We start from the raw sequence: 27,891 nt of genomic DNA on the forward strand, positions 1-27,891 counted from the left end.
ACACACACACATCCCTTCATGTTTATCCAGACCTCGCTTTTAATAAATATTTGAATTTGCCACACTTTCAAACTCTCAGCCTCGGGCCACACACACTCTTGCATCTGGGTCCTCTTCATCCGTCATGCAGCCCCTAACCTCCATCCTCCATCCTCTTCCTCATCTTCATCTCATCCCTCCATCCATCCATAATGACAAAAATCACATCATACTCATGTCCGAATTTGGAGCCAGCCTCTCTATGGTATTTTGCAATATATGTGAGATTTAAGCTATTGGACTTTTGAGATTATGTATAAAATATGTAATTCCTTTTTTTTTTGTATTTGTTGTTTGTGTCGTTGCTCCATGTGCATTAAATAATGTTGTTGTTTGTTTTTTTTTGCAGTTCATAATTCACATTACAGCTAAACTAAATTCCACTTGTCTGTCTACGGCGTTTCACATCATATGTTAGCAATAAAGTAATTCGCCAGCAGATTTATCTTATCAAAATAATATTGTTTGGGTAAAATTTTCAGTATTAAAATATACAATGTTTAATAAAAAAAAAATATTTTTTTTTAAAATAAATTTAAATGTATTTAAAAGATGTGGGAGTGGGAAAACCAAGTTCAAAAGTCACAACTTTCTCACCTATCGGAAGTGGTTCTGTAATGTATCCCAAAGACAAACAAAGCCTCACTCTAATTATCATGTCATGTCATGTTATTTGTCTCCAGGTTCCATCAATCAGCGACGCAAAGTGAATAATGCAGTCATTCAGATGAAAAAAGTCATGGTTGACACTCACGGCTGTCCAACCGCCACGTTCTCGGCCACGTTGAGCTGGTAGGTGGCGTTGGTGAACTGCGGCGGGCGGAAGCCGGCGAGAACCGACACGGTGGCCGGCGGACCTTTGCGGCCCTCCGCGTCCACGGCCTGCACCCGCAGATGGTACTCATGGCTGGGGGCCAGGGGGCGCCCCGTGGTCCTGACATCGCCTGAGCGCCGGTCCACTTCAAAACAGTCTAGGCCGCCTGATAACAGGGAGAAAGAATGTATTCCATATTTTTTTTATATATTCTTATGCACTGTATTTTATGAATTAACCATTGCACAAAAACATTCAAAAATATTCAAAACAATAATAATAAACAGTAACAAAAATAAACTGAATTCAAATCTAATGCATAAGAAAAAACATACATACAGCAATACTAAAATATAGATGTGCTGTATTATTTATTATTTCTATTCTTCTGTGTTATTTGAATTACTTTTGTAGAAAAAAACTACAAAAATATTCATAACTTTCTTTAAAGCATTAAAATACAATTGCAAAAATTAAATTATGAAAAAAAATAAAAGAAAATTATTACATTAAATTAGGATGAATGAAAAAAACATGAATATATCATATTATTCGTAAAATAATTTAACAGTTATAAATAAATAAAAATAACATATTGTTTACTTAAATTTAGTAACACAAACAAATTAAATATATTTATTTTTAAAATAAAATAAATTCCATTTCATCAATTAATGAAGAAAATTGAGACTTTTTAATGTAAATATGCGTGTGTGTTCTATTATTATTACTGCCTTGTAAGTAGTTTATATATGTGAAATTAATTAAAAAATAAATGAAAATGTAATTTAACATTTTAATCAATATTTCCTTATTAATTACGATATTTTATTGTATTTAATATCTGATATCTTTGCATAAATGATTGCATTAACTATTAACGATAAAGAAAACATGAATACGGTTTTCTACTAATTATCGCATCAATAATTTTTCGATAAAATCCTTTGTTTTTTGAAGCAGCATGGTTCATAAAAGTTTTGCAAAGAGGCCAAGGTAAAAGAGGGATAGATGAAGATGACGACGATTAAGAGACGGAAGAAGAGGAAGTGGGATCCTCAGCTGTTGACCAGAGGGCCTCCACTGGTCGCAGCTGCATCCCACCCGTCAATCATTTCATCCTGCCGCTTCAATGATGATGCTCATCATGATTGTGGTGGATGATCACCATTTTCAGTGCTCACCAAAGATGTGAAGCGTGTGCATCCTGCTGGACGGGCACAGTCGACACTTCAGGGGTCTCAAATGCAGCCCCCACCAAAACTTACGCAGTATTAAATTGATTAAACTGAAAGCTGGTTCAAATATTTTGACTAATATTTTTTTTAGTTCTTCATCTGAAACGTGAGCATTATCATTTTTGTAGAGGAGCATTCTTGCATCGGGTCTCATGAAATGTTGTAGCTCACAACGTGGTGACTGTATAAATAGAATTAAGTGAAGTGGGACTTCGTCTCACTTAAATCCACGTTGGCAACATATAAGAATAAGGCAAATTAGCGGATTACTTGCGAGGCCGCGTGTCGTCACATTATGCCAGAGGGATGCAGTAAAAAAAATAAAAAATAAAATCAACTCTGAAAATATCTTCTTCTTTTGCTCCAAAAAAATAAAAAATAAAAATACAAAAATTCACAGCCACCGGCACCCATCCGCCCACCTTGCCGCCTCTCCGGAGACGCTCCTATTATTCCCCAACGTGGGAGATTGCTCGGCCCCCTGGGGGAGCGTTTAGCAGCGGCTTGGGGTCGCAACGTTTGAAAGTGTATTTTTTTTTCCCCCTTTCTCTCCTGTTTCATGACGCTAATTGAAATTCAACAAGTCACTTTTGATTTATATAAATCTGCGGCGCTCTGAGCAAAAGCAGGTTTGCCACATGCAAATTCGCATGACAGGTAATACATATACATTCTTATTTGCATGTAAGCATGTCATGTATGTATAAGGATAAATATAAACGACCACATTTGCATATATATCAGGATTTAATCTCACGCTATCGGAAGGGCGATGAATTTATATGACCATTCATATATTTTGGATTTAACATTTATTACTACTTTCATTGTAAAAGGCTTCACGTTGTTTGCTTAGCTAAACTAAAGCGAGGCAAGGCATTTTTATTTATCAAGCACATTTCGTAGAGAAGGCAACTCAATGTGCTTCACACAAGTACAGACAAAACACCTAAACGCAATTACAAATACAGCAGTTAACAACATTCAAAAGCAAAGCAAGCAAATCAATTCATTTCAATGACTACGCACACAAATTCAGAATGAAACACGGATCCCAGACAACATTTTAATATTCATCATAACTACTTCAGTGATTAAGTTTCGGCGGATTTAGTTCATCACGTGGACGGCCACATCAGAATTTGGTAATAATGCCATTTTGAGTCAAAAGTTCAATAAAGACAACAAAACAGGATTGAAACATTTAATGTACAAATGCTCACCGTCCAGTAGGAGGAACTGAGGCTGTCCGAGGGTGCCGTCAAGTTGCCGTGACGACAAGCGGTAGACCACAGACCCGGCGGCGGCGTCAGGACCAACGGCCGCCAGATAGGGGGCCGGGAACATGGTCCACTGCAGGTGGGCCTGACTCAGCGAGCTCAGAGTCAACCGGCACAGGTACCACTCGTCACCTGCAGGAGAGAGAAAGAGACTCAGTCGCATATCAAAGCAACAAGTGACAATCATCAGCTCATTGGAGCCGATTAGAAGGCTGATGGAAGTCATATGTGGAAAGAAATGTTACCAGTGGTGGACCGGCAAGGCATTCTCTGCTGGCCTAACATAATCAAGAAATCACGATCATATTCTTCACATTGATGTCATATTATATCCTTGGGTTGTATTTTTAGTGAGAATTTTTATCCAATCAAAATTCAGCTAGATTGTGTTGCCAAGCAGATTTGACAGTGTCACATTTACTATTTGCTCATCATATAACGATGCATTTCGCCATTTTCAACCGTTTTGATTTGACTTTTGCCATTTAGCGTCAAATTGGCTGTTTGCTAAGCATAGTGATATGATTTTTGGGCTGCATTTATGTTTAGTTAGCTGTTTGCTTACACTACGACGCGGCGCTTTAGTCGTCTACCGCATCATGCCGTCAACTTGACAAACTCAACTGTTGTTTTAGGTGTTCTAGCTGTTGTTTTCCTTTTGTCACCGTCGTTAGCTGTTGTTACGCCGCCGTGCTTTGTAGCTAAACTAGCAAGCGCTGCGCGTTGTTCAGTTGGCATCATGAAAGCCAGCGTCTCTGCAGGCCCCAAGGGGACGCGTTGACATTAGTCAACGAGCTCACATCACGCCTTTTATCTGCTTCCTGTTACCCGGTAGAAAACAGCGACATTTTTTTTTTTTCATGACTACAAAAAAAGACACAGGTTTTTGTTTTGAAACTCCAGGTCGTGTGCTTTTTTTTTTTTTTTCCCGAGGAGGGATTTGACGAGAACACTGGAAAACAACAACTCTGTGTCAACTCCTGCCAACAAACTGTGTCAGAGGAACACTGAAAAGAAATGATACTTTGGACCAACTTTAAAAAAAAATGACTAATTTGCTACAGCTAAATGTATTAACTGGTTTTATTTGATCCTAATCAAAAGTATCACATTTGCAAATATTTACATTAATACCAGTAAAAATATATCTGTACCGCTTCTCCTCATTAGGGTGGCGGGGGGGTCCTGGAGCCTATCCGGCGGAGTACACCCTGGACTGGTTGCCAGCCAATCACAGGGCACACATAGACAAACAACCACCCGCGCTCAGACTCATACATACCTAGGGGCAATTCAGAGTGTTCAATCAACCCGCCATGCATGTTTTTAAAATGTGGCAGGAAACCAGAGTACCCGGAGAAAACCCACGCAGGTATGGGGAGGACATGCCAACTCCACACAGCAAGGTCGGGGCCGGAATCAAACCCTGCACCTCTGCGCTGTGAGGCCATCTTGCTAACCAGTCGGCCACCGAGCCTCGAGGAAAAATATAATATATTTTAATGACCAATATTTATTGATTGTTACATCTCAAAAAAAACTTTAAAAAAATCAAATACAAATATTTAAAAGCCCCTGTAAATTTAATTTAGAGATTTTTTTGTAAATACAGTCCACATATTTGAAAATAATTGCTGAAAGTATGTGCCAAACTATATGTAATACTCAATTATGGACAGCATTAAACTTTTTTCACGATTACAGTTTTTCAGATATTTTGGGAAGGGCGTGGCAAAAACGGAACGCACTCGAGCGCAGTTATCCAGTGCAATTGTAAGCTACATTTAGCTAGCTAGCCCACACGTTGAAATGCACCTTTTCTGGATGCCACAATTTACAAACCAACTTGATTCTTTATCGGAATTCGCAAGTAGTGAGTATTTTGTGTTATTCTGCCTACGGCGATAAATTGAAACGCAAAGCATTGTGGGTATTCAGTGAGCAGGAAGTCTGTGTTCAAAAGTCTGTCATCTAGTGTGAGACAGATTAAACGACACATACCGCCGTGGTTAATAAATGGTGGATTTTGCCTAAAGCGTCTCCGTAATGTGAACGACAAGTGCAGAGATGACACCGCAGATTTACAAACTTCTAGAATCCCGTTTACACAAGCTAGCCGGTGGCTAGCGGCTCTCGTCGGGGCCAAGAAAGCCCGCGACAACTCTGTGGGATATTTTCCAGCCACCGCCTTCTCATTTTGTTTGATTGGCAGGCGACAGTTGAGTCGGATGTAATTACAGCACATGCTGAAGAGCTGCGAGAATTGTGAGATTGTAAAACCTCATTTTATGGGCTAATTTTTGTTTAATCATTGAAAATTTGCAGGGGTTCTTAACAACACTTTTTTCTGTGGTGAGTCAAATTTACAAGATATATTTAGTTTCACTTTCTATGGACATGCACCTTCTGTGTAAAACATGAATGCTGTTTAAGTAACACAAACGCCTTTGATTGGTTGATTTGTGTTGAAAGTGAACCACAATTTTCGACAAAATTGTAAAAATGCACTTTAGCGAAATGACAGTGGCTTCACTTTTTTTTTTTTCAGTGAAGCGGAGGAAGAAGTGAAGATGAACTCTTCCTCACGTCCTCCTCAGCCTGGATGCCTGTCACTCCTGACTGGTTAAATGCAGAATAATGGCGTCTATTTAAAGTGTCTTGTTTTACATACGCTGTACCCCTCCAGCGGCGTAATGGAACGCGGCCCATTAGCACAATCAACATCAACGCAGCCTGACGGCTCAGAACTCAGGAAGACCGCGGAGGAGGAGGGAGAAGGAGCAGGTAGAAGGAGGTGTGGAGAAGAATGGGTGGAGGGCGTTCGAGGGGGAGAAATTGGTGAAAAAAGAAAAAATATACATATATATATCCATCTATATTTACACACACTTTTACTTTTTAGTTCAGCCCATAAACTCCACACTCGACTCTATTTGGGATATTAGTTGTTTAAGTGGGGTTTTCTAAGAAAAATACACGTCCAGTTTCTTTGTTCTGACCCAACTCGGCCAGCCTTTATTTGCAACAACCCGCTTCTCCCATTCCCTCTAATCATAAATACAGGCTTAAACACACACCCAACTGCCCCCCAGTGCCCCCTACTGGTGCACCCGATAACAACAACATATCATATTGTTACATTAGTAAAACTGGCCACATATATTTACAGTCTACACACACTAAATATGCAATACACGTGCAGTATATCAACACACACCGTTGTGCTAGTTGGCTACAGTATTTGCGAAACAAAGTGAAGCAACCGCCTGAAAAAAGTCAAAGCAATGCACGTGTAGACAGCTTGCTGGAGCGTACCGGAAGACGCATGTTAAAAAGCCGAGCGCTGACCGCAGGGACGCACACGTAGGCGCTTTCACGCGTGTTAACTTGACGCTTGTCAGACACAAAAGGAGCGCTTGTCGTACGGATTGTTAGGATGCGGGCTGCCTTCCGTCGCTCTTTTGTCACTTGGTGTCCGCTGCATTTTTCATGCGCCGAGGTGACGGCGGGAAAAGCGCAAAGCAGAAAGCGAAACCCTCCGGGTGGGGCCGACCCCCCCGCACGCCAAGGAGCTCATGAATACGAGTTTGGCGAGAGTCAAGATGCCCTCGGGGGTCACTTCCCGTGGCCCAATGAGTTCGAGGCTCAATGAACTTCGACGTAGATGAGTCTTAGGACCAGATTTGAATGTGAGTTGACTTGCCTTAATGCTCTCCTCATTAGCCACGCCTCCACCTGACCGAGCGTGACATGAACAAGATAACTCTTCCTCATTGTGGTTTTCCTACGTCCGTTTGTTAGATTAGCCTTCTTTGGCACAGATAATTAGGTGTGACCTCTCTCTTACTTGGCTTTCTTATCTTTGGCACTCTGCGGCGAACATATTTAATTGAATGCAGTTAAGACCACCAGCTCACACTTTGTCACATGGTCTAGGCAGCACCACCCTCCAGACCGTGTAAGAGTAGGAACAATTTTGAACTCATTCTTCTTCTGCATCTGGCTGAAAACGGCTCCATGGCCATTTCTTAATTTTTCTGGCCTCCATTAAATAGTTCAACTGAGAAGATACAGTCTTGTAGTTACTGTTGGTATGATATGATACAAGCATAAAAATTAAAAGGACCGGTAGAAATCCACCAGAACTTTTCAGGTCTCATGTCGGTTGTGTGATGGTCTAGGTTGGTTCTGAGAGGGTCTATGATGGTTCTGTGATAGTTCTGTGTTGGTCCAATGTTAGTCCTGCGTTGGGACAATTCTAGGTTGCGGGTCCTATGTGGGTTCTGTTATGTCTGGTTTTGGTCCTGCGCTGATTCTACTGTAGTTGGGAGCTGGAATTGTTCTAGCTTGGATTCATGAACAGTAAAATCTTGGCCCTATGTCAGTTTTGTGTTGGTTCTGTAGTTTTTCTACGTTGGTTTCACAACGGTTCTGTCTTGTTTCTGTCGGTTTTGTGTTGGTCTGTTATGGGCCTCGATTGGAACTATGTTGGTCTGAAATGGGTTCTGTGATGTCTCTTTTAACTAATTTTTAGATGACAGAGTGTTCGTTCAGTCGTGAGATTCTATTGGGGAAAAAAAAGTGTCCAGCTTGTAGTTGGAACATTGTTGAAGTTCATCATGACAAACATTCAGATCAGCTTAAGCCAAATAAGCATAGGAAGTGAAAGATGCTCAAAAGTCTTTTAACGTCAACGTGTACACGTTGGTGTACTCATGTTTGTGTCACACCGGCAGCTTTTCACCACGCGGGAGGAAGCAGACGCGAACCGACTGCTACTTGATGTTATTCAGCGTGAAGGCGCTGTAGAAATAGACGAAGAAGGCGAAGAATCTCCTGCATGCCGCTTCACCGGAGGAGCGTCAATTAGCAAAGGGAAGGAAAACAAGATGCCTCTGGGGGAGGAGGGAGGAAGGAGGAGGTGGGAGGGAGGGAGGGGGGCAGACGGGATGACGGGAAAAGAAATAAATCAAAGACATACAAGAGAAGAAGTAACCTTCTGCCAACTCATATTCATTACGGTGGCCAAGGATCAATATGCTTATTATTACAAGTAACCCCCACTTTTGTGGGGTTCATCGTTTAAAGCAATCTTTAAGAAAAAAAAAAATGTTTTTCACAGTATACAAATGCAAATTTAGAGTTGAACATCTTTAGTGTAGTACCACGTTGTGCCACAACAAGCAAGGCCGCTAGTAGAGATGCATAGTCAGAGAAGGTCCCCAATTAGTAAAATGTGTTGTTCGCACAAAGCAGCCGGAAAGAATATGTGCCTTCTTTGTATGCTGTGTTTGTATGTGTTGCTACTCCATGTGGTTTAAAGTAACAGGTGTGTGAAGGTATAGAATTACCCTGACAGCTATGCTAATTTCTGTTAGCCCATCTACATCATTTGGGATTATATGTAATTATATATATATATTTTTTGTATCAAACTCAAGGCCTGGGGGCCACACCCAGCCCGTCGGATCGTTTTATGTGGTCCATGAAAGCAAATTTTGCGTCACCTTCCATGGACCTTGCTGAAAATTTGAACCAATTTTTTTGCATGTAATAAATAATTATGTTCAGATATTAATTTTTTGGTTCACTTTTTTTTACAGTAACTTCAACATTAATTGAACATCCTACTAGGTTTTACTTCGGGTTTTAAAACTAGTAATCCATCAATTTGTTGTGGTAATGTTATAATACGATCATAACATTGTCATAACGGCCCTCTGAGGGAACCCGTAGCTACTAAGTAGCCCGCAACAAATATGAGTTTGACACTCCTGGTAGACGGTTTGCTTGAACATTTTGGTGTTTAAATATACAGAATTACATTTTTTTTTTTTTACGTGTCAGTTTAATGCTTTATTTGGAGAACTGTGCAAGCGAGAGACAATGCAAAAAGATTCGATGGTATACTTTTTTAAGTGTTTTGTAAGTTTACAAGTGTTTTTTTCGCTTTGTCTACGCCAAACAAGTCATCATTTTCGAGTCAAAATATTGTTTTTCTCTCCATCCATCTTATCATTTCCTTCCACTTATGTGGGTTGAGCTTGCAGGGCTGAAAAACCATTTTAACTCTGCAAACGTTCATGTGTGTTTGTACGTGTGTGTGATTGACAGGGTGGGAGACATCTCCATGGCAACCCGCAGCGGCACAGGTGTCCTCACGGAGGGCTGGGTGCCATGGCGACATGTCAAGTTGACATGTGAGAAACACTCTCTATTTGCCTCATCTGTGTGTGCGTGAACATGCGTGTGCGCGTCATCGCTAGCAAAAGTGTGCGACTTCAGATTCCCGTAGAAGTTACAGAGAGGTCATTGAATCAAACTCGCCTCGAACAGCGAACAAACAAACACGCTTCTGTTGGTGAACCGGGCACTCCATCTGGTCCATGGGATCCAGCGGACAGAGGCCTGCTGCATCCTAATTAGCAACCTTATAGACTGGCCTACTTTACACTCACTCTCATTCACACACACACACCCCCACACACGCCCACACCCCCGCACGCACACACAGAAAGACAAAGTCCTGCAGGCACACACTTAATTAAACCTCATTTGCACTGCTGATGATGAGCCATGCAGGAAATGAAAATAATAATAATTAAAGCGGCATGCCTGTTTCATGGCGAATCCTCAAAGTGATCGTCAAATTTTGACACCATGCTCTGCCAACATAAGACAGCACAGGCAAAAAAAGAAAGGCAAAAAGCTTCGATATTCTCATTTGTGTGGTTTCCATGCTTCGGAATGAAGCTCACGTATACGAATTCTATTCTAGAAATTTGTCGAAGAAAGAGTCATAAAACAACTGCTTCAAACCAAAATGGCTGACTTTTTCAAGGAGAGAGACGTTTTTGGGTGTATCGTTATGACAGATATTTCCCATCAATTTGGTGTCATTCAATTAAACTGATGTCCGCGGCTAATATCTTAACTTTTTGAGAATCCTTGAAATTGAGTGAGTGAGTGAGTTTTGTAAACGTGTACACGTGCCGATAAGCCGGTCGTTTGGTGGATACCAACTTCTAATAACAACTCATTTTTAATCACCATCAGTGAACAAGAATAAGAGCAAAAGATCTTCCACTTAATGGTTGCTAATAATTACATTTAAAGCTTCTCCAGCTAACTAGCATAGCATAGCTAGCTCTCTAAACACGCTGTAAAGCAGTGATTGAGTGAGTGTAACATGACGTGATTATTGTTGAAAAGGTGAGCAAATAATAAATAACGACCAGGCGAGCGTGACAGTAGCTTTTATTTTTTCCTGTTTTTTATTTATTTATTTTTTTAAATAAATTCTTGTGTCCACTGCGGCACATCCAAACAGCCTAAACAGGGCTCTTACCCTGGCAACAGAGCATGACAACAGACCCTGGCTTATATAAAAGTGATGACGACAAAATAGATTGAAAAATCGATACGATAATTGATTCGAAAAAGATTCGTTAGTGACAGCCCTACGCGCAGTGTCGTGCGTAACAGTGAAGACGGGCTACGTGAGTCAACCACACAGATCCAATTGGGCGGTTGTTGTATGGCTCTTATTGTGACGTATACGTGTGCTTTAGTGCAAGTGTGTGTGTCTTTATATGCATTTAAGTTTGTGTGTATCTGACCGCCGGCACCCCGTCTATAAGAATCTTGCCGGAGACTCTCAAGAGAAGCGTGCAGGCCAAGTGAGGAGCAACATGAAAAGTCACTTAGGGCTGCGAGTTGTGGTTAGCGTGGAGAAGATGCGCTTTTAAAACAAGAGAACCCGATGAATGAAGAAAAACAAAACAAAAAAAATGGAGGAAAAGATGATTTGAAAAGGAACCCAAAACACAGCAGCGTTCTGAGATGTTTTTTTTTTTTTCCTTTCTTGTGGCGACTGAAATGTTAAAAACGGCTGTAATAACAAAATTCTGGAATAAAGGCAAAACCCAAAAATTCTTTACAATAAAATCTTCACTTGTCAAAACATGGCATTTTGATTGATTTTGTGTTCGTGGAATATGAGTTAAGCAGCAAAATCCACCCGTTTTTAGCCATCTCAGGGGGCGGCCATTTTGTCACTTCTGTCGACTGAAAATGACATCACTGTTGCTCAGGGCTCAGGTAACGATGAATCATGACTCCGCTGTTTTCTGAAGCTGAGCCATGATTGGTTGTTGGCTAACTGTGATGTCATTTTTAGTTGACAGAAGTGACAAAATGGCCGCCCTGTGAGATGGACATAAACAGGTGGATTTGACTATTTAACTCATATTTCGCAAACGCAATATTAATCAGAATTTCATGTTCCCATTAGTAGGCTTGCATAGAACATTTCTTGTAAAAAAAAAAAAAAAAATGGGGTTGACTTCACCTTTAAATTAATGTAAAACAAAGGAATATTCTTTTACATTGGAGAAAAATAGAGCCACGTCACAAGTGGACTCTCTCACATCCATATTTCAACCTCATATTCTTTCCTTCCAGATCTGAGGTCAATTTAAGCGCCGTGCTGTGATAGTGAGACTTGAAATGAAATATGGCCACTGAGGAAAAATGATGAGGTGGTTGCATCAGTGGCGTTATTGTTCCATTCGCGCCAAACCCGTTCCCTCTTTCCCACGGAGCCGAGCCACGCAGACCCTGCGGGGCCCATGATGCAGCCGCTCAGGAGGCACTCGGCTCCAGTCCGCTTCAGCTTCACACGCCTCGTGGCGATCGACGATCAATGGCGGCGCGGCCAGATGAGAGGGAGAAGGAACATCAAGGAAACCAAGAGAAGAAATATTGAAGCAACCAAAACAAACGTAAAAAAAAATAAACACACAAAGAGGAAAATAGAGAATGAAATCAAAGCGGAGAAAAATGTGATGTCAAAGAGAGAAATGGATGGGAAAGGCATCATGGGAAGTGGGGCAAGCGTCCGGGTCGAACAGGATTTACTGATAATTCACAGCATTTGTTTTAATCACCTTCGAGGAACAGACGGGTGGAGACTGACTCTCCAGAGGCCAGTTGATGTGTGCGTGTGCATGTGTGTGTGTGTCTGTGTCTGTGTATATGTGCACAGGCCTGCTAAGTCGTGCAAGAGTTACGCCAGGAGATGAAACTCAAAAGTAAACATGATGAAAAATGAGAAAAGTTCTCAATTGGAAATACATTCAATTGCATACTGAACTGACCTTTACTGCAAGGTGAAAATGATTCAAAAAGTGGTCAGTGAGTCCAATTTTGCGAGTCGCAAAGTGATCCAATCTTGAAATAGCCAAAACCACAGAAAGTGGCCCCTGAAACCAAACTAGCAGACTACCTGTTGTATTTTGGGCATGGGTTATTGATACTTTTTATGGGCTTTTTCTTGCTAGCCATGCCCATAAAATCTTTTTTTTAAAAAGTCTTACTGCTAAGTGAATCTTCAAATGAATCGAGAAATGCAACCGAGTCAATTTTGCTTTTTTCGGGGAAATCCTGGAAATTATCATCGTGAACTGGTAACTTGAAATAAACTTTTTTGTGGGTCCATTTGTGACAGACATGCCAACCACATTCCATTTTGAAAAGTGCTGAATTTGGTAGCAATTGGACAAACTCTCTGGGAGGAGTTTGCCTTTGCAAAGTCTCAGGAAATTGAACCAAAAATGCAAATTTTGAACCAAATGTCCAAAAGACTTATTGTGTATTTTATAGGATGGGTTCTTTTTGAGACATTTGTGTGTGTTTCAGAGAGACATACCGGAGGACGGACTGCAAAATGCGCGCATTTAACATAAATGGCTGTTCCAAAACAAAATGGCGCACGGCTTCAAGGCTTGTTTAGACTTTTTTGGTGGGTCTACTCATGACAGACATTTCTGTCAAATTGCATGTTCATGAGTAAAACTGGCTTTGGAGGGCAGATTTTTTTTAATCCAGGAAGTGCAACCTAGCTGACATGTTCGACTCCTAAAATGTCCCGTTCAAACCCAGATGGCAAGCTTAATGTGTCATTATGGGAACTTTTTTGTGCGTTACCAAATTTCATGTCTGAGTAAAACTTGCTTCAGGGGATACATTTTAAAAAATTTCTGGGGGCCGCTACTTTAACTAGCGAACCCAACCGAATCAAGCTTGGGGGGGAGGCAAATGTAAGGGTGTGTATCGCAGTTCCAGAGGACCCCTGGGAGGATGAGGACGAGGATGAGGAGGATCCAGGATATGTGCTTTGTGTGCAGCGTGGTCACAGCGCCCGAGGAGGAAGAAGGATCCGGTACGATGCGCGAGAAGAGCGGGGCTAGTCTGAATTATGAATATCTGAAGACTTTTGTCAGCCATTAAAAAATAAAGTTCTAAATGTTTAATGCGGCGCCTCGTCCATTATTGATGGCGCGGCGCGCTGACAAGTGTGCGAGTGCGTCCGCCACAAGCGCGTGTCACGCCGTTGTACATGCGTGTTCTCCTGGGAGACGCTCTCATCCCTATATATGACAATTGATAACATGCTAACAGTTGCTAAGCTAACATATGCAGTAATAGCAGAGCAAACTGAATTTAGAAAGTGCTCAGGCATATTCATAAGGATTTTATATTATGCCTTTCAGTCCGCTGTGTTTTAAATGATAATTGATCAAATGCTAACATGCTAACAGTTGATATGCCAACATATACGAAAATAGCGACTGAAGCACAACCACTGATAAGTACCTTATATCATTCTCTTTAGGGAGACACTCTTTCAAATGAGATTCAATAAAATGCTATTATGCTAACATTGAGCAAGATAGCAAACTAAGCACAAAAATTATTAAACCGTCGACGAGTATCTTATATCATTCACTGTATTGCGACACTCTTTCACTTAAGAATTGATAAAATGCTAACTGTTGGCATGCTACCATATGGCAAGAAAGCAACCCATGTTCAAAAATTGCTAAGGCAGCTCGGTACTTTTAGACAACTGGGAATTATTTTAGTGTTCGCGAATGTGCACGTGTGTTTGCTTGTCAGCTTGTAGCGCTTTCAACTTTGGTGAAGGGATTTCCTCTCCATGACTCAAAAGGAATTATCGCCGGCCGTCATCTGCAGTGACAAAGACGCATCGACACTCCAGTGTCATTTCGCACGTCCTTTCATCTGAGTGTGTAAGTACGTGTGTGTTTTTTCCAGCATGTTTGTGTATTTTTCTCTGCGTGTCGTTACCATTTTTAGCTCAATGGAAGTTTCACATTCCTTTGATGAGCCAGACAAAGTCAGAGTAAGATCATTTGTCAAAAATTGGGTAGTAGAACGAACTCTTAGCAGGTTAGCATTTGCTCAAATGGTCATTTGAAATAGTGTCTGACTTAGGACATGAACTAAATCCTTATTGATCTTCCTCAATGGTTTTTGTACTCACATTGTCTGCCGGCTAATTTTTAGTATATTACCATTTGGTCCATGGTTCTTCCTGTAAGAAGTTCTTACACAGTTAAAAAAAAAAAAAAAAAACTAAATTAATTTAAATGGTGAATGAACTTGAAATTTCAAGGCAAACATTTTGGCAAAAATTTTAAGATGGGCAATTCAACTAAATATTTTAATATTTAATATTAATCAATTAATATTACTATATTTAATTCCCGCATTTTCAACAAAGAATTGTATTCTTAAATATCAAAATTAGCATGTTAGCAAATTATCAGTTCAACTTTTAACTATTACCCAATTAAAATGACAAAAACAAAAATCTTTGAAAAACCTGGATTAATAAATATTATTAATTATTATCATATGTCAAGGAAGTGAAACTATTCATAAGGGGACTTGATGCAGCAATTATGACACATGGACATACATGCAAAGACGTGCAAATCCTGTGAGGTCGCTTACACAGAAACATAAATAGAAGAACACACAAACTGTGATGAATGGAATTAATCCACGCTGAGTCTCTGAACAACTTTGATGCACTTGTGAATCTCGCAAGCATATGCACACACACACGCACACACAAACGTTCACAAAGGCTCAGATTTGTTCCATTATGCAAACAAACAGCAACACACATCTAACAAACAGCAGCATTCAGCCAATTTGGCCCAATCTTATAAAGCTGCTGGTTTGTGTGTGGGGGTGTGTGCGTGTGTGTGTGCGTGTGTGTGTGTCTGTTGAGCAGTGGGTGTGTCTCCTGAGTCCTGTCATGGCTTAAGCCCATTGTAGGCGATTGTGAAGTGTTTGCCGCAAAGCAGATTGTTGAGCATCTCATGGTGTGTGTGTCTGTGTATATGTGTGTGACTTTTGAAAAATAGGATTCCAGAAACTACAAGGTGTTGCAACAAATTAGAAAAGTTTTAAAAGTGACAATCAAGATAATACAGACAATACATTTAAACTTTAATGTGTCCCTTAGAATTTTTTATATTCAGCTTTTGCTATATGTTAGCGTTGTAATTGTTAGCATGTTGGCATTTTAAATTTGGAATTGAAATAGTAATAAACAACAGGGCATATGTTTGAATCCTTATAGATTTCCCTCAACTAAGGTTTCTTAGCCTAGCAGCTGTTAACATGTTAGCATTTTATCAATTTGTAGAAAAAGTGCTAGATGACGAGAATCCTAGCGGTTCTTATTGAGCACATTTTGGGGTAAGATCATATGCCAACTGTCACCATCTTTTATCCATTTTAAAACTTTAACTAGTATACTTGGCATGAATTACATGATGCATATGATGATGTAAAATCTATATTGAGCTGTCTTAGTGCTTTTTGTACCCAGGTGGGAGCTTAGCAAGTGTTAGCGTGTTAGCATTTAATCAATCTTTGGCGTCATAATTTTAAACAGCACCTAGCAGCCGGATAGGATATAACAACTAGCATGCTAGCAGTTAGCATTGTTCCATTGTGTGGTGGCCAGCAGTTCTTCATGAACACAATGACGTTAAATGTGTCACGTACAACAACACAATCTCACAACAAGTAAAGACAAGCATCAGCTCCGAGGATCGTCTCAGGAGAAGCAGTCGTGAATGAAAACATTGGAAGTGACCAAAGTTGAACTTTTCCTTGTTGGTTTATTTTTTTTCCCCCTTCCCTGTTTCATTTGAGTGTTCTCATTATGTCTCACTTCATCCACTTCTCAGCTCCTGTTGGACTCAACGGCAGAGTGAAGGTGACTCACATCCCAGAGACAGTCAAGAAAATGCTAACGCCTGCCTGACTCATCATCTGCAATGATGGGACGCAAAAGCACGTGCGCGCGCACGCGCATACACGCACACACACATACAAAATCTATAACAATCTGCATTAGTAGGTTTCTGTTGACAGGCTACTGGCAAAAAACTCATCGTCCTTCGTAAGCTTGGGTTGCTATCAATTGGTGCTAACATAGCAACTGCTACTATGTTAGCGCTTTATTATTTGAATAGTAGCCTACTCCAGGACATGGTGCTAAATCCTCCCAAAAACAGAATATGAGATAAAATCTTTATTAGCGTGTGTGTTAGCATTTTATCAACTAATTTGAAACAGCATTTGACTTTAGAACACAATCGAACTTTTGCTATCTTGCTATATAGCATACTCACATACTATTAGCATCCAAGCATTTGACCTCGTTGGCATTCTCCCTAATTAATTTGCCCGTTTTGTATTGTAAGCAACTAACTTGCTGCATCTGTAAGGTCGTTTTTTATCAACTGTCAAATTAGATAAAACCTGATTACATTCAAACAGACGATGTGTAAAATCCACATCTTCCATTGTGAACTCAGGTTGTAGCATACCAACTAGCAGCAAGTTAGCATTTTATAATTTAAAATTGTAGCCGATGACAGGCCATCATTTAAAACCCTTCTTCGGCTTGCCTTAGCACAATTTGTAGTCAGGGCGCTTTCTTGCTGCATCCGCCCAGTTCGCATCTACAATCAATCTCAGGTTGACATATTGCGCTTTGTTAATATACGCAACTGTTCACATGATCGTATTTTATTAACTTGCAGTTGAAGTCGTGAACGACAATAGAGGAGACCCGACACGCGGAAGCGTCCAGAAAGCGAGCGGGATCATCTTTGCAGACGCAGCTCAACCTCCCCGAGGACGCGGCGACACCAGGAGGAACTTGTCATGGAGCCCGGTCGCTCTAGAACGCTCCTCCATTATGAAGGAGCACAATCTCAGCCAGTCGATCGGGGGAGACGCAGAGCGGCGACAAAAAAGGAAGACAATAACCACGTTCGTTCCCCCTCATACTTAATGTGTTTTGACTCCGTTATGCCAAGCCGGAGATGAAACAAAAAGGAGGTGCATTAGAAGGAACATAAAACAAATTTGGATGAAGGATGAGAGGCGGCAGGATGAAGAAGAAAAGTGGAGAGGCAAAATGACGAACGGAGCGGAGGAGAAGAAACGGAAGGAGTGGGTGAGAGGAGGAGAGAGATAAACGAAGGGATGCGGAGAGGAGATCAAATGAATGGAGGTGAAGAAAAGGGGGATTAGTGGGAGAGAATAAAAGAAGGGAATTGATGAAAGGAGGAAGTGAAGAAAAGAGGGGATGAGGAGAGATGCGAAGAAAACGAGGAATGAAGTAGAAATGCGGAGCTGATGAGAGGTAAAGCTCAAGAAGTGAAGGGATGAACGGAGGAGAAGGAATGGAAAGGACCAATTAGAGGAGATGAAGAAAAGAAGGGAAGAGCGGAGGAGAAGGAGTGCATGAGAGCAGGATGTGAGGAAAAAAAAAACAAAGAGAAGAAATGGACGCAAATCAGAAAAGGAGGAAGAGTAGAAAAAAAGGGATGAACGGAAGGGGAAAAAAACGGACGGAGTGGCTGAGAGGAGGATGTGAAGAAAAGGAGGATGAAAGACGAGAAGATAATATGTTATAAAGCCTGCTGTGAACTGGAAAACACTCTTAGAGCTGGTGTGTGCGTGCGTGTGCACGTAAGCGTGTGTGTGTGTGTGTGTGATGCAAGCCTGGCGGGCCCTGCTGTAATCGAGGCCGGATGGACATCAGGGCTAAGAGTTGCAGCAACCCTGCAGGCTACACACACACACACACACACACTTCATTATTTTGTGGGTGTTGCTGTAACTTGTTCATTCTTTCACCAGGCTGACTCTTCATCTCACCATCCTTTGTCCTATCCTCATTTTCATTTCTCATCCCTCTCACTTGGCTTCCTTGTTTTCGCATCCTTCACTTCCTGGTCTCCTCTCGCCTCCTTCACGCCACTTTGTTACCTCAACTTCCTTGCATCCAATTGTTTTCCTTTGCTTCCACATCTTTACTTCCCGGTCTGGACATTTTTCTCTTTTGCTTCTTTCTCTCCATTCCCTCGTCTCGGTTTTTTTTTGGTCTCATCTTGCCTTCACGTTCTCGTCTCAGCTGAATTCTCGCTGCATCCTCGTCTTCACTTAACTTTGTTGCATTCGCTTCCTCGTCTTCACTTTTGCTGTCTACTTCTTCGACTTCTCTTACTTACCCAGTATGTTCTTCTCTTGGCTTCCTTGCCTCCCCTCCGATGGCTTCACTTGCGGGTCTCTTCTTGTCCTCAACTTCCTTGCCACCACTTTGCCCCCTCCTCATCGTTTCCTTATCCTCGGTTTTCCTTCCTTCCTTTTCTCGTTTTTAATTGATTTTCTATCTTTTCTCATCACATCTTTTGCTATAGCACTCAATCGTTCCCTCCTCCTCCTCCTCTTATGGTGGTTCGCACCTCAGGTGAGGGTGACGCTTGGCGTGAAATGTCTTCATTTGCAGCTTATCATCCCTCGCTCATACTCAAGTGAAAATTACAAAAATAATAATAAACAAACAAAATGACAGCATCCTTCCTCATTAATTTGCGCTCCTCGCTCTCTCTCGCAGCTAATTAACAACGCCTTTGATCTGTCCGTAAACCCCCCCCCGCCCCCCTTCCCACCCAATCCCCCTCCGTTAACGCTTCAATTACTCAGCAAGCATTCAGGTGAGGATTGATCCCAGCCCATCAGACTCTTAATGGACTTAATTAAACACACAGGCCAAGAGTGTATGTGCGCGCGCGTCGGAACAGTCGGGCTGAACCTTGGTTACCATGGAAACGCCACTTGCTGTAAAGCCCCCCAACCACCCAAAAAAAAAATAATAAAAAAATCCTATAAAAACACACAAACTCCAAAATAGTTTTTGCGATAAATTATGAATGAGCGTGTCGGCTCGACGTTTCCTCGCCGCAGGAAGTGATGTCACATTTATTATGCGCCGGTGAGATGGCGTCTTGAGCGTGCAAATGCAGCAGACTGAGATTTAACATAGGGATGTTTGAGCATTTATTCCACATCGTTCAAATCCAGTTTAAGGTCCAAGTACTAGTGCGCTTTTTGTCCACAAATAGAACAACTATATTTGACTAGGAACGTTTTTTGCACTACTTAGTCCCACTTTTGGCCGACTAGTACGCAATTACAGTCAAGCTTAGTCAAGAAATAAAATAATGTGATGCACTAGTAGGCAAAGCAAGTAGTCCTACGTCACACACTAGTTGCGTTATGGAAAACATCCACTAGTAGTTTTGCCTTACTAGTAACAATCCAAAATTGTTCAACAAATGTGCAGAAATGTCACAGCCGTTTTACTAGTGTTCCCAATCTGGTCTACTAACGTGATCAATTTTCTTACGAGTGAGCACAAAATGATACTAGTACATTACATCTCACGCTGGATGATAAAGAATAAATGTCCAAACGGCTTTCTGAAAGTAGAACGTCCATGTACTAGTGCGCTCTTTGCCCTCACGTGTCAGACAATTATGTGCACTAAGATTCTCAAAGTGCGGAACTAGTAACACGAGTGGTGCTCGGGCTCACTCCAGTGGTAGATGAAAGAATCACTGTCCCTGTACTTTTTTTTTAGCACAGTTTTACTTCAAGCTGTGCAAAATATTAGCGACCTGCAGTATATTAGTTACATGAACACTTAGACCTACTACGCTACTGTATTAGGAACTTTGAGCGCTCAGTATTTTTTTAGATGGTACTTGGTGTAAAAGGTTGAGAATGACTGCGCTACTAGAACAACTGTCTAACTTGTCAGGTTTTCCCACAACTGCTTTTGACGAATACATGACATTTCTACACATACTAGTAGGCAAAACTGTTGACACTAGTTGATAACCAACCGAGTGCCACTAGTACTACTGGTGACATTATAAAATTCTATGACAAAAGCCATGCCTGAACAAAATTACAGGAAGTCAACCATTTTGGTTCGAAGCCTCCATTTTAGGTTCCTTTCTCCATTTCAAGGTGTCCTTCAAAGACAAACCATGGCTACCAAATTCAAACCACGAGGAAGATGCCAAAATGCAAAAATGTAAACATTTTCATCACCAAACTCTGATAAGGTTTGAGCTTGACCAAACGTCTTCAGACATAACACATCTGCCTAACTTCACATTTCCATAACACCGTCGCATATTGAGGGCTTCATGCACTTGAATGAGCGCATAATACAAGCAGGGACCACAAATGGTTAAACACGTCATCCATTCGACTCGTCATAATTACACAGAATATGTTACAAAATGTCTGAGGGGCATGAAAAAGATGAGAAACGCATCAATTCAATGACACAAAGCAGCCAGCCATGAAGCTGCTACCGCGTGTGTATGTGTGGGGGTGTGTGTGCGTGCGTGTTCATGCTTAAGAGACAATGAGGCGTATTGGGGACAAGAAGGGCATGACAAACACACAGTTTATGCCCTCTGTCATGTCAATAATGACTCACACACACACACGCACACACACGACACGCACACACATAAGTGCCGCCAGCTGCGTGCCGTCACCCACGGGACCCCAGGGTGCCCTCCTGCCCCTCGCCCATTGTGCCCCCAATGTCGTTTCCCACCTCCAAGGTCCCGCCCCCCTCACGTGTGATTGGCAGCCGAGGTTAAAGGGCGGCGCTGTTGTGTGAAAACATTGACGGTGGAAAATACAAAAAGACAACAGGCGAGAATTTTAATTAGCACCCGGGTCCTCGTAGAAGGCCGAAAAACACACGGGTCGCTTCATTAGGAACCCCCTCGAAACACGTCCAATACGATAATGCGGCCTTTTTGTAGATAATGAAATTGGATTTTGAGGTGTATTTAAATGATATAATATCATTAAAATTACACTGACACGCAATTTAAAAAAAAAAATCTTTTTTATGACTCCAAATGCAGAGATTTTATTTTCTCGTTCATCGTCAGCCTGCGTCATTTTCCATTCAAATGAGACGTTTCAATTGCAACGCGGAACAAACAATCCTCTACTTCAGATGTATATGAACACACTTGTTGAATGCGTGAGCGCACACAACAAGCACGCAAGCGGGTGCCCTCCCGCATGAACCCTCCCATAATTGCTGTCAATCACAAGCGCAAACAAACACAAAAGGTTGCGTCTCTGAGGACCCGCAAGCGGCCGCTCAGATCAGGCGGGGCGGCGCCCTTTCAGCCTGTCACGCCCGCTCAATGGAGCCTTTTGTGGGGCTCTTTAGCCCACGTCGGGGGGGCATAATTGGCCCGTGCAGCAGAGACCCCGACACAGCATTCACACATCTTTGCTGCATTCACATGACAGCTTTGATTGTTTACGTGTGCGCATTTAAGATAAAGATAGCATTTGTCGACTTTAAAATGGCGTTTGAGTTAATAACCCTGGTGAGAAGTAACAAAGTACAAATGCTTCATACTGTGCTTAAATTAGTTTCTAAATACATTACATGTTAGGAGATGATTGCTGAAAAAGTGAGTCTGAGTTTGTCCTGCATTGTGGAGGTATAAGTGTCAAACTGTTTTAACTCATGTCAGTTTTCCTGATTTATTTGGAGGCGTGGCCAAAACCGTGCCCGATGAAGCACATTCCCCGCTAAATAAAACCATGAACGCCTTTGTTCTGGTCCGTGGTAATCAAGTGCATTTGCAGCATGCAATTAGCTAGCTAGCTCGGTCTACGCCCAGAAAACACATTTCAGAAAATCTGCGGGCGTGGCCACTTTAGAGTGCCTCATTGTTGGCCGTGAGTGAGTGTATGTCACATGGAGAAAGGTGGAAGAGCAAGAGTCGGAAGACTTTATTAGTTCGACTTCACAGCTGAAATGTGGACCCGGACTTCAGGCTTGAGAGGCCTCTCTAGAGTGCCTCGTTGTTGTCCATGATTGTGTGCACGTCAGAGAGAAAGGCGAAAAAGAGCGAGTAGGGTGGAAAAACAAGTCAGATGTGAGAGCTAACGCGTGTACCAAAGCTTTCCACTGCCATGGGTGCAGTCATGAGGATCGAATCCTGATTATATTACAGTCGGCACCTGCAGATTTGCATGATGTGGATTTATTTATTTTTGGGAGGGCTTTTAGTTTCGTCTAGTTTGAAATAAAATTTTCCTTTTTTTATTTTTAGGGAGTTAAATACACTCTTTTCAATGATACGTGGTTTTTCGTCTGTACATTTCATTCCCTTTTCAAACCCAAGTGTCACATTAAAACCAAGCTACTTAGCATTACCCCCGTACTATTCCACACATAACACATGGCACTTACGTACTGCGCACATTTAATGTGATTTTATTATCTCAACTGTTTTTGGTGTTGTTTAGGTGCTCCGAGACAAATCATCCCATTTGTTTATTGGCGGGTATGTTAGCTCAGCGCTAGCCAGCTAAAGCTCCTCACCTCTCAGCGGGCCGTTAAATCTGACCAGATGCCTGTTGTACTAATCCGGCATGCAGCAGAGGGGTGGGCGGTGGCCTCGGCCAGAGCCCTGCGGTACGCCAGGCCACAGAGCAGATTCCGGTGGTGTCGGTTTGGGGTTTTTATAATATAATAATATAATAATGCCTTTATTAGTCCCACAAAGGGGAAATTCGAGATTCGAACCCAGGCCTCCTGGGGAGACTGGGTCCTGAACGCGGCGCCTTAGACCACTCGGCCATCCTGGCAGCCACGAGATTCGAACCCAGGCCTCCTGGGGAGACTGGGTCCGGAACGCGGCGCCTTAGACCACTCGGCCATCCTGGCAGCCAAGGAGATCTGACACCATCCCACAACAGATGGATGCCGCTGCTGTGTGTTTTTCTTTGTTTTTGCTTGCGCGAGTGTGTCTGTGTGTGCGTGTAGTACAAATAAACAAAACGCCGCCTGTGCTCCGGTGAGCAGGATTATTGTTGTTCAAGTGAACAGCAGCTGTTGTGGGTTTCTGGCCTGTAATCCAAAAACACAGTATTAATTATTTAACGAACCAGAAGCGGGAAACCATTTGAAGCTATTGTTGGAGCAAAGATCGGAAGCTAACATTGATCTAACGTTAGTGGTAATGTTAGGAAGCTATCAAGTGAGGTAACATTTGAAGTAACTTTGGAAGCTAACTTAAGTAGCTAACATTGCAAACTAAAAGTTAGAGGTAATAAAAGTCTAGTTAAAGGTAACTTTGAAAAATATTGGAAGCTAATGTTAGAAGTAACATTGAAGCTAACTTGGAAGCTATTGATCGAGCTTTCATTAGAAGTTACTTCGGAAGATAACAGTGGAGTTGATGTTGAAAGAGAAGATATGGTTTTCCTTAGCTGTATTATTGGAAGAAACTTCTGAAGCCAATACTGAAGGCTATCGTTTGAAGCTAACATCATAGCTAACAATAGAGGTAACATAAATTCCAACTTATGAAATGATGGCGCTGCTGTTGAAGCTAACATTGGAAGCTAACATTGACTTTCCTTCTAATATATTTGAAGTGTTAGCATATGAGCTAAAGCTATTTGTGAGGCAGGGTGGAAAAAAAGCCAAAGGGTGGCGAGACTTGTGGCCTTGACTTTAATGAGGCACGCTGTCGCTATCACTGCTAATTAAGTACGCCGCTTCGCTAATCCTGTTAGCACGCAATCGAGGAGGAAGCGGGAGGAGGAACGCAACCAGGACAAATAAGTGGATGCGGGCGAGAAGATGTGAAAATGGAGAAAATAGGAGGAGTGGCTCTTCTCCACGCCATACTTTTATTTCCCAATTAGCCGAGCAGGAAGTCGTTAGCGGCATCGCGCAGCGGTGACGCTTTCTGTTCTCCTGATTAGCTGCCAAATCTGCATCTTGTTCCTTACTCACAGTCTGCTCCACTTCTTCTCATCTTTTGAGCTTTATGGAGACAAATTGGGTGTTAGCGGAGTCCGTCTCGAGCGCACACACATTCAACATCATGATGACCCCAATAAAAACCTCATTCAATTAAAACGGGAGCTCCCCTGCGGACATTTTAATTTTTTTTTTTTTTTACTGGCAATTTTGTCATATTTCAAAGAAATGTGACTTTTCATAGTAGTGCGGTGTTCCATTGTTATAGCTTGTCGACATTTAAAAATCACACTTAAATGCATACATATAGGTAAATATTAACGCCTTTGTAGAACTTCATCTTTAATATCCATGTTTTTGGAAAAAGTGTGAGGAAGATGGAGCACTAGAAAAAAAAAAACGGCATTAGAAGCAGAGATTTGAACCCAGGACTTCACAACTGTGAGGCACATCAAATACTAACCACGGCTGCCAGTTTACTCATTTTATTTCTTCCAAAATGACTTGTTTGAGCAACTTCAACTGCTACTTGAACTACTTGAGCAAACACTTTTCCCGCCTGTGTGTGTGTGAGTGTGTGGTGTGTTCACTTGAAAGCATCTTTGGCAACATCATCCTTGTGTGTGCGTGTGCGTGTGTGTGTGTGTCCGGTTGCCTTATCGGTCCCAGTCGCAGACTCCGAAGCCCTGCGGTACACATTCCACCAGCTCTGAACACAACGCCAGCTGGCACACAGACACACACACCCCATCACGGGCACACACATACACTCACGTACACTCACACACACTTTAGCCTCAACACCGCATTTGGTCCTCACATATCGGAGGATGTCGCCCAAGGAAGTAGTGATAGAATAAGGAAGTAATGGAACATGTTTTTGATCAAAGACCCCTTTCAGTGGCGAACTTTGACCCTGAGTTGATGTGCGCGTGTGATTGCGTTTGTGTGTGTTTGTGTGTCTAGCAGCAGGGGTGTAATGTGACGCAAACTGCATTGAAAAAGATGAAGAAGTGAAGAATGGCGGGATGACAATACAGGTGGGAGGAGGAGATGGAGGTTGGCATGGTAAAAGTAGGACTAATACCTCGGGCACGCCATCAGTGGCTCAAGGTTTGAATCTCACAAACTTGCATGGCCTCACCCTCAACACAATGAGTGGAAAAGAAAATCAATGAATGGGCGATTGAAGAAGGAGCAGGAGAGAAGAAAGGGAGGAAAAGTGAGCAGTGAGGAGTCCATAAGGCCACTTCATTAGGTACATATGCTCAAGCATGCATAAAAATGGATTGAAGAGACTGAAGGAAGAAGAGGGCAAGAAAGGAGAAAAACCTACAAATTGTATAACTGTAATGTCAGAATTCATCCAATTCACATAATCCCCGCCCACAAACCGTTTCCCCACCTGTATTTTAGAACCATGAACGAGCTATCATTCCAAAGCCAAAAGGTAAGCAGAGCTGCAATGCCAGCACAAATAAGCCTTAACTACCATTGTCAGGCTAAATACTCGACATATTTGAGGTGCATGACGCTACACTGTCAAGTGTAATTTCGCTGCTCGGAGATGAAGTGCGGCCTCCACCAAGGAAAATACCTTCAAATCTTGATGGGAAGTTTATTTCTGAGGGGTGATTATGGGGGGAATATTTCCTGTTATGGAGTGAGTTTCAGAGTTTGCAATAACACTACAAAAAAACGGCTAGATTATTTTCTATTCATGTTTTTTAAACCGGAAGTGGAAGATGAAATCGCAAAATACGTATTGCGCATTTTGAAAAACTTTTGAGTCTGGTCATTGATATCTATATTTAGACCACCGGGAACGTTTTCTCCTTTAATAATAACCTCAAAAATGATTCAGTTTGATCATTTCATTTTAGAGCTTCCACAGTGTTTACGGTAGAATTAGGCAGTTTGATGACGAAGTGCTGCCTCCACAAGTGAAAACGCAATCAAATCTTTACCAGTGGGTGCGGTGGCTTTCCATTTTCTCCAATAACTGGTTTTAGTTCTCATCACTTTTGCAGAAAAATAGTTGCTGGAGAGTTTGGAAATTCGCTCAATATGCGAAAGTGATGTTGAAGTTGGGCAGCCTCGGTCGTCATGGTAACGGAGAGATAGAACGGCCACAAAAAAAAGAGGGATTTAAAGCATAGGGGCTGTGAAGTATACTTTAATGCTTTATCCGTTGTGAATTTTGGTCAAAACAATGTCAGAGAAATTTCCATAACACAACTTCTGAACTTTTAAATTGTGGAGCAATTTTTTTGGGGGGGGGGACTCCTTTAAAGCAAGATGAAGATAAGGAGATGAAGAAGAGGAAGTGGAGGAGGTGCTTCTGATGTGTCTGCAGGCTGTATGTTCAGCTTTACTCCATCAAGCTTGTTTTGGGCCCGAAAAAAAAAAAGCACCATGCTGAGTCAGGTGCGCGTGTTTGTAAATGTGTGCGACTGTGTGTGTGTGTGTGAATGTGTCCGCGTGTGTGTTTGACCTGAGGATGAGGGGAGAAGGAAGGATGAAAAGAAAGTCGAAGATGAAGGAAGAGGATGTTCACACTGGGCGAGTGAGCCGTCAGATCAGAACCGGTTTGAAGTCGGACGCTCGTGACTGCGAGTGGTCAAAGGCTCCGAGGGACGTCTAAGGACACGCAAGTGCTGCCTCCAGCTGTTGGACTGCTGCTCATTAACAATATTTGCTAATTAGACGGAATTTTAAAAAGCACAGATCAGCAGATTTTGCATGTTCTCAGGGTGCGTTTGAAAAAAAAAAAAAAAAAAAGGTTGGGTTTTAGATGACACTCAGTACTTTTACATGAACCGGAGAAAACAGAACTAAAGTAAACCCATGCTATATTGTGGTTCATTGTTAGCGCTGTTGCTAGCTTGAATTATTGTTGTATAGAAAATTAACAAATTCAAGGTAATGTTTGTATTTTACTGTAACGCTGTTGGCAACCAGCTACAATGTCGAATGAATTAGCAAAATACATCAGAGAAACTCACGACCAAGGCAGATAACGAGGAGACTAGCTAGCTAGCTAGCTAGCATGGCTAAAATCAGTTCATTTCGGCTCTAACGTCACTTCACAAAATGGAGCTGTTATTAAACCATCAAAATCAAATTTTTGGCCATACCTACTGCTAGCATAATTGTACACGCTGTTTATGTTTTATTTTTTGTTTTGTATATTGGTGCCCTGTTTGTGTTAAAGTTTGTGGTTGAAGGTTTGTAATTATTGTAACATCAATGCTAACTTCCAGCAGCCCAGCTGTGATGTTATGCTTGTATATTAGCTTTGGGCTAGCAAAATTGATTTCAGGAAATTCGGTTAGGTTTTCAGAATTTTGCAATGTAGAAAAATGTGTAGTGTATCCCACTGTATGTTTTTGAAAAGAATCCTTAAATTGATTATAATAATTGGACGCTGTGCTCAGCCCACGTGAGACAGCAAAGGCAAAATGTACCTCTCTTAACACCTTTTAAAAATATTTAACTTAATAC

The 27,891-nt window shown here is 41.8% G+C and overlaps 1 protein-coding gene across 1 annotated transcript in view; it reads right to left on the bottom strand.

Moving 5' to 3' along the window:
- The window catches only part of LOC148328850 (neural-cadherin), a 77,609-nt gene that overhangs the window by 37,251 nt on the left and 12,467 nt on the right, over positions 1–27,891 (bottom strand). Inside the window, exons 2-3 of the mRNA XM_088307087.1 lie at positions 3,315–3,503; positions 794–1,019 (exon numbers count right to left, since the gene is read on the bottom strand). Coding sequence (XP_088163213.1) covers positions 794–1,019; positions 3,315–3,503 — 415 coding nt within the window. The remainder of the gene's footprint in view (positions 1–793; positions 1,020–3,314; positions 3,504–27,891) is intronic.

Source organism: Idiotropiscis lumnitzeri, chromosome 10 (genome assembly GCF_059441095.1).
Source record: "Idiotropiscis lumnitzeri isolate Australia: NSW breed Sydney's pygmy pipehorse chromosome 10, RoL_Ilum_1.0, whole genome shotgun sequence".
Classification (NCBI taxonomy): Eukaryota; Metazoa; Chordata; class Actinopteri; order Syngnathiformes; family Syngnathidae; genus Idiotropiscis; species Idiotropiscis lumnitzeri.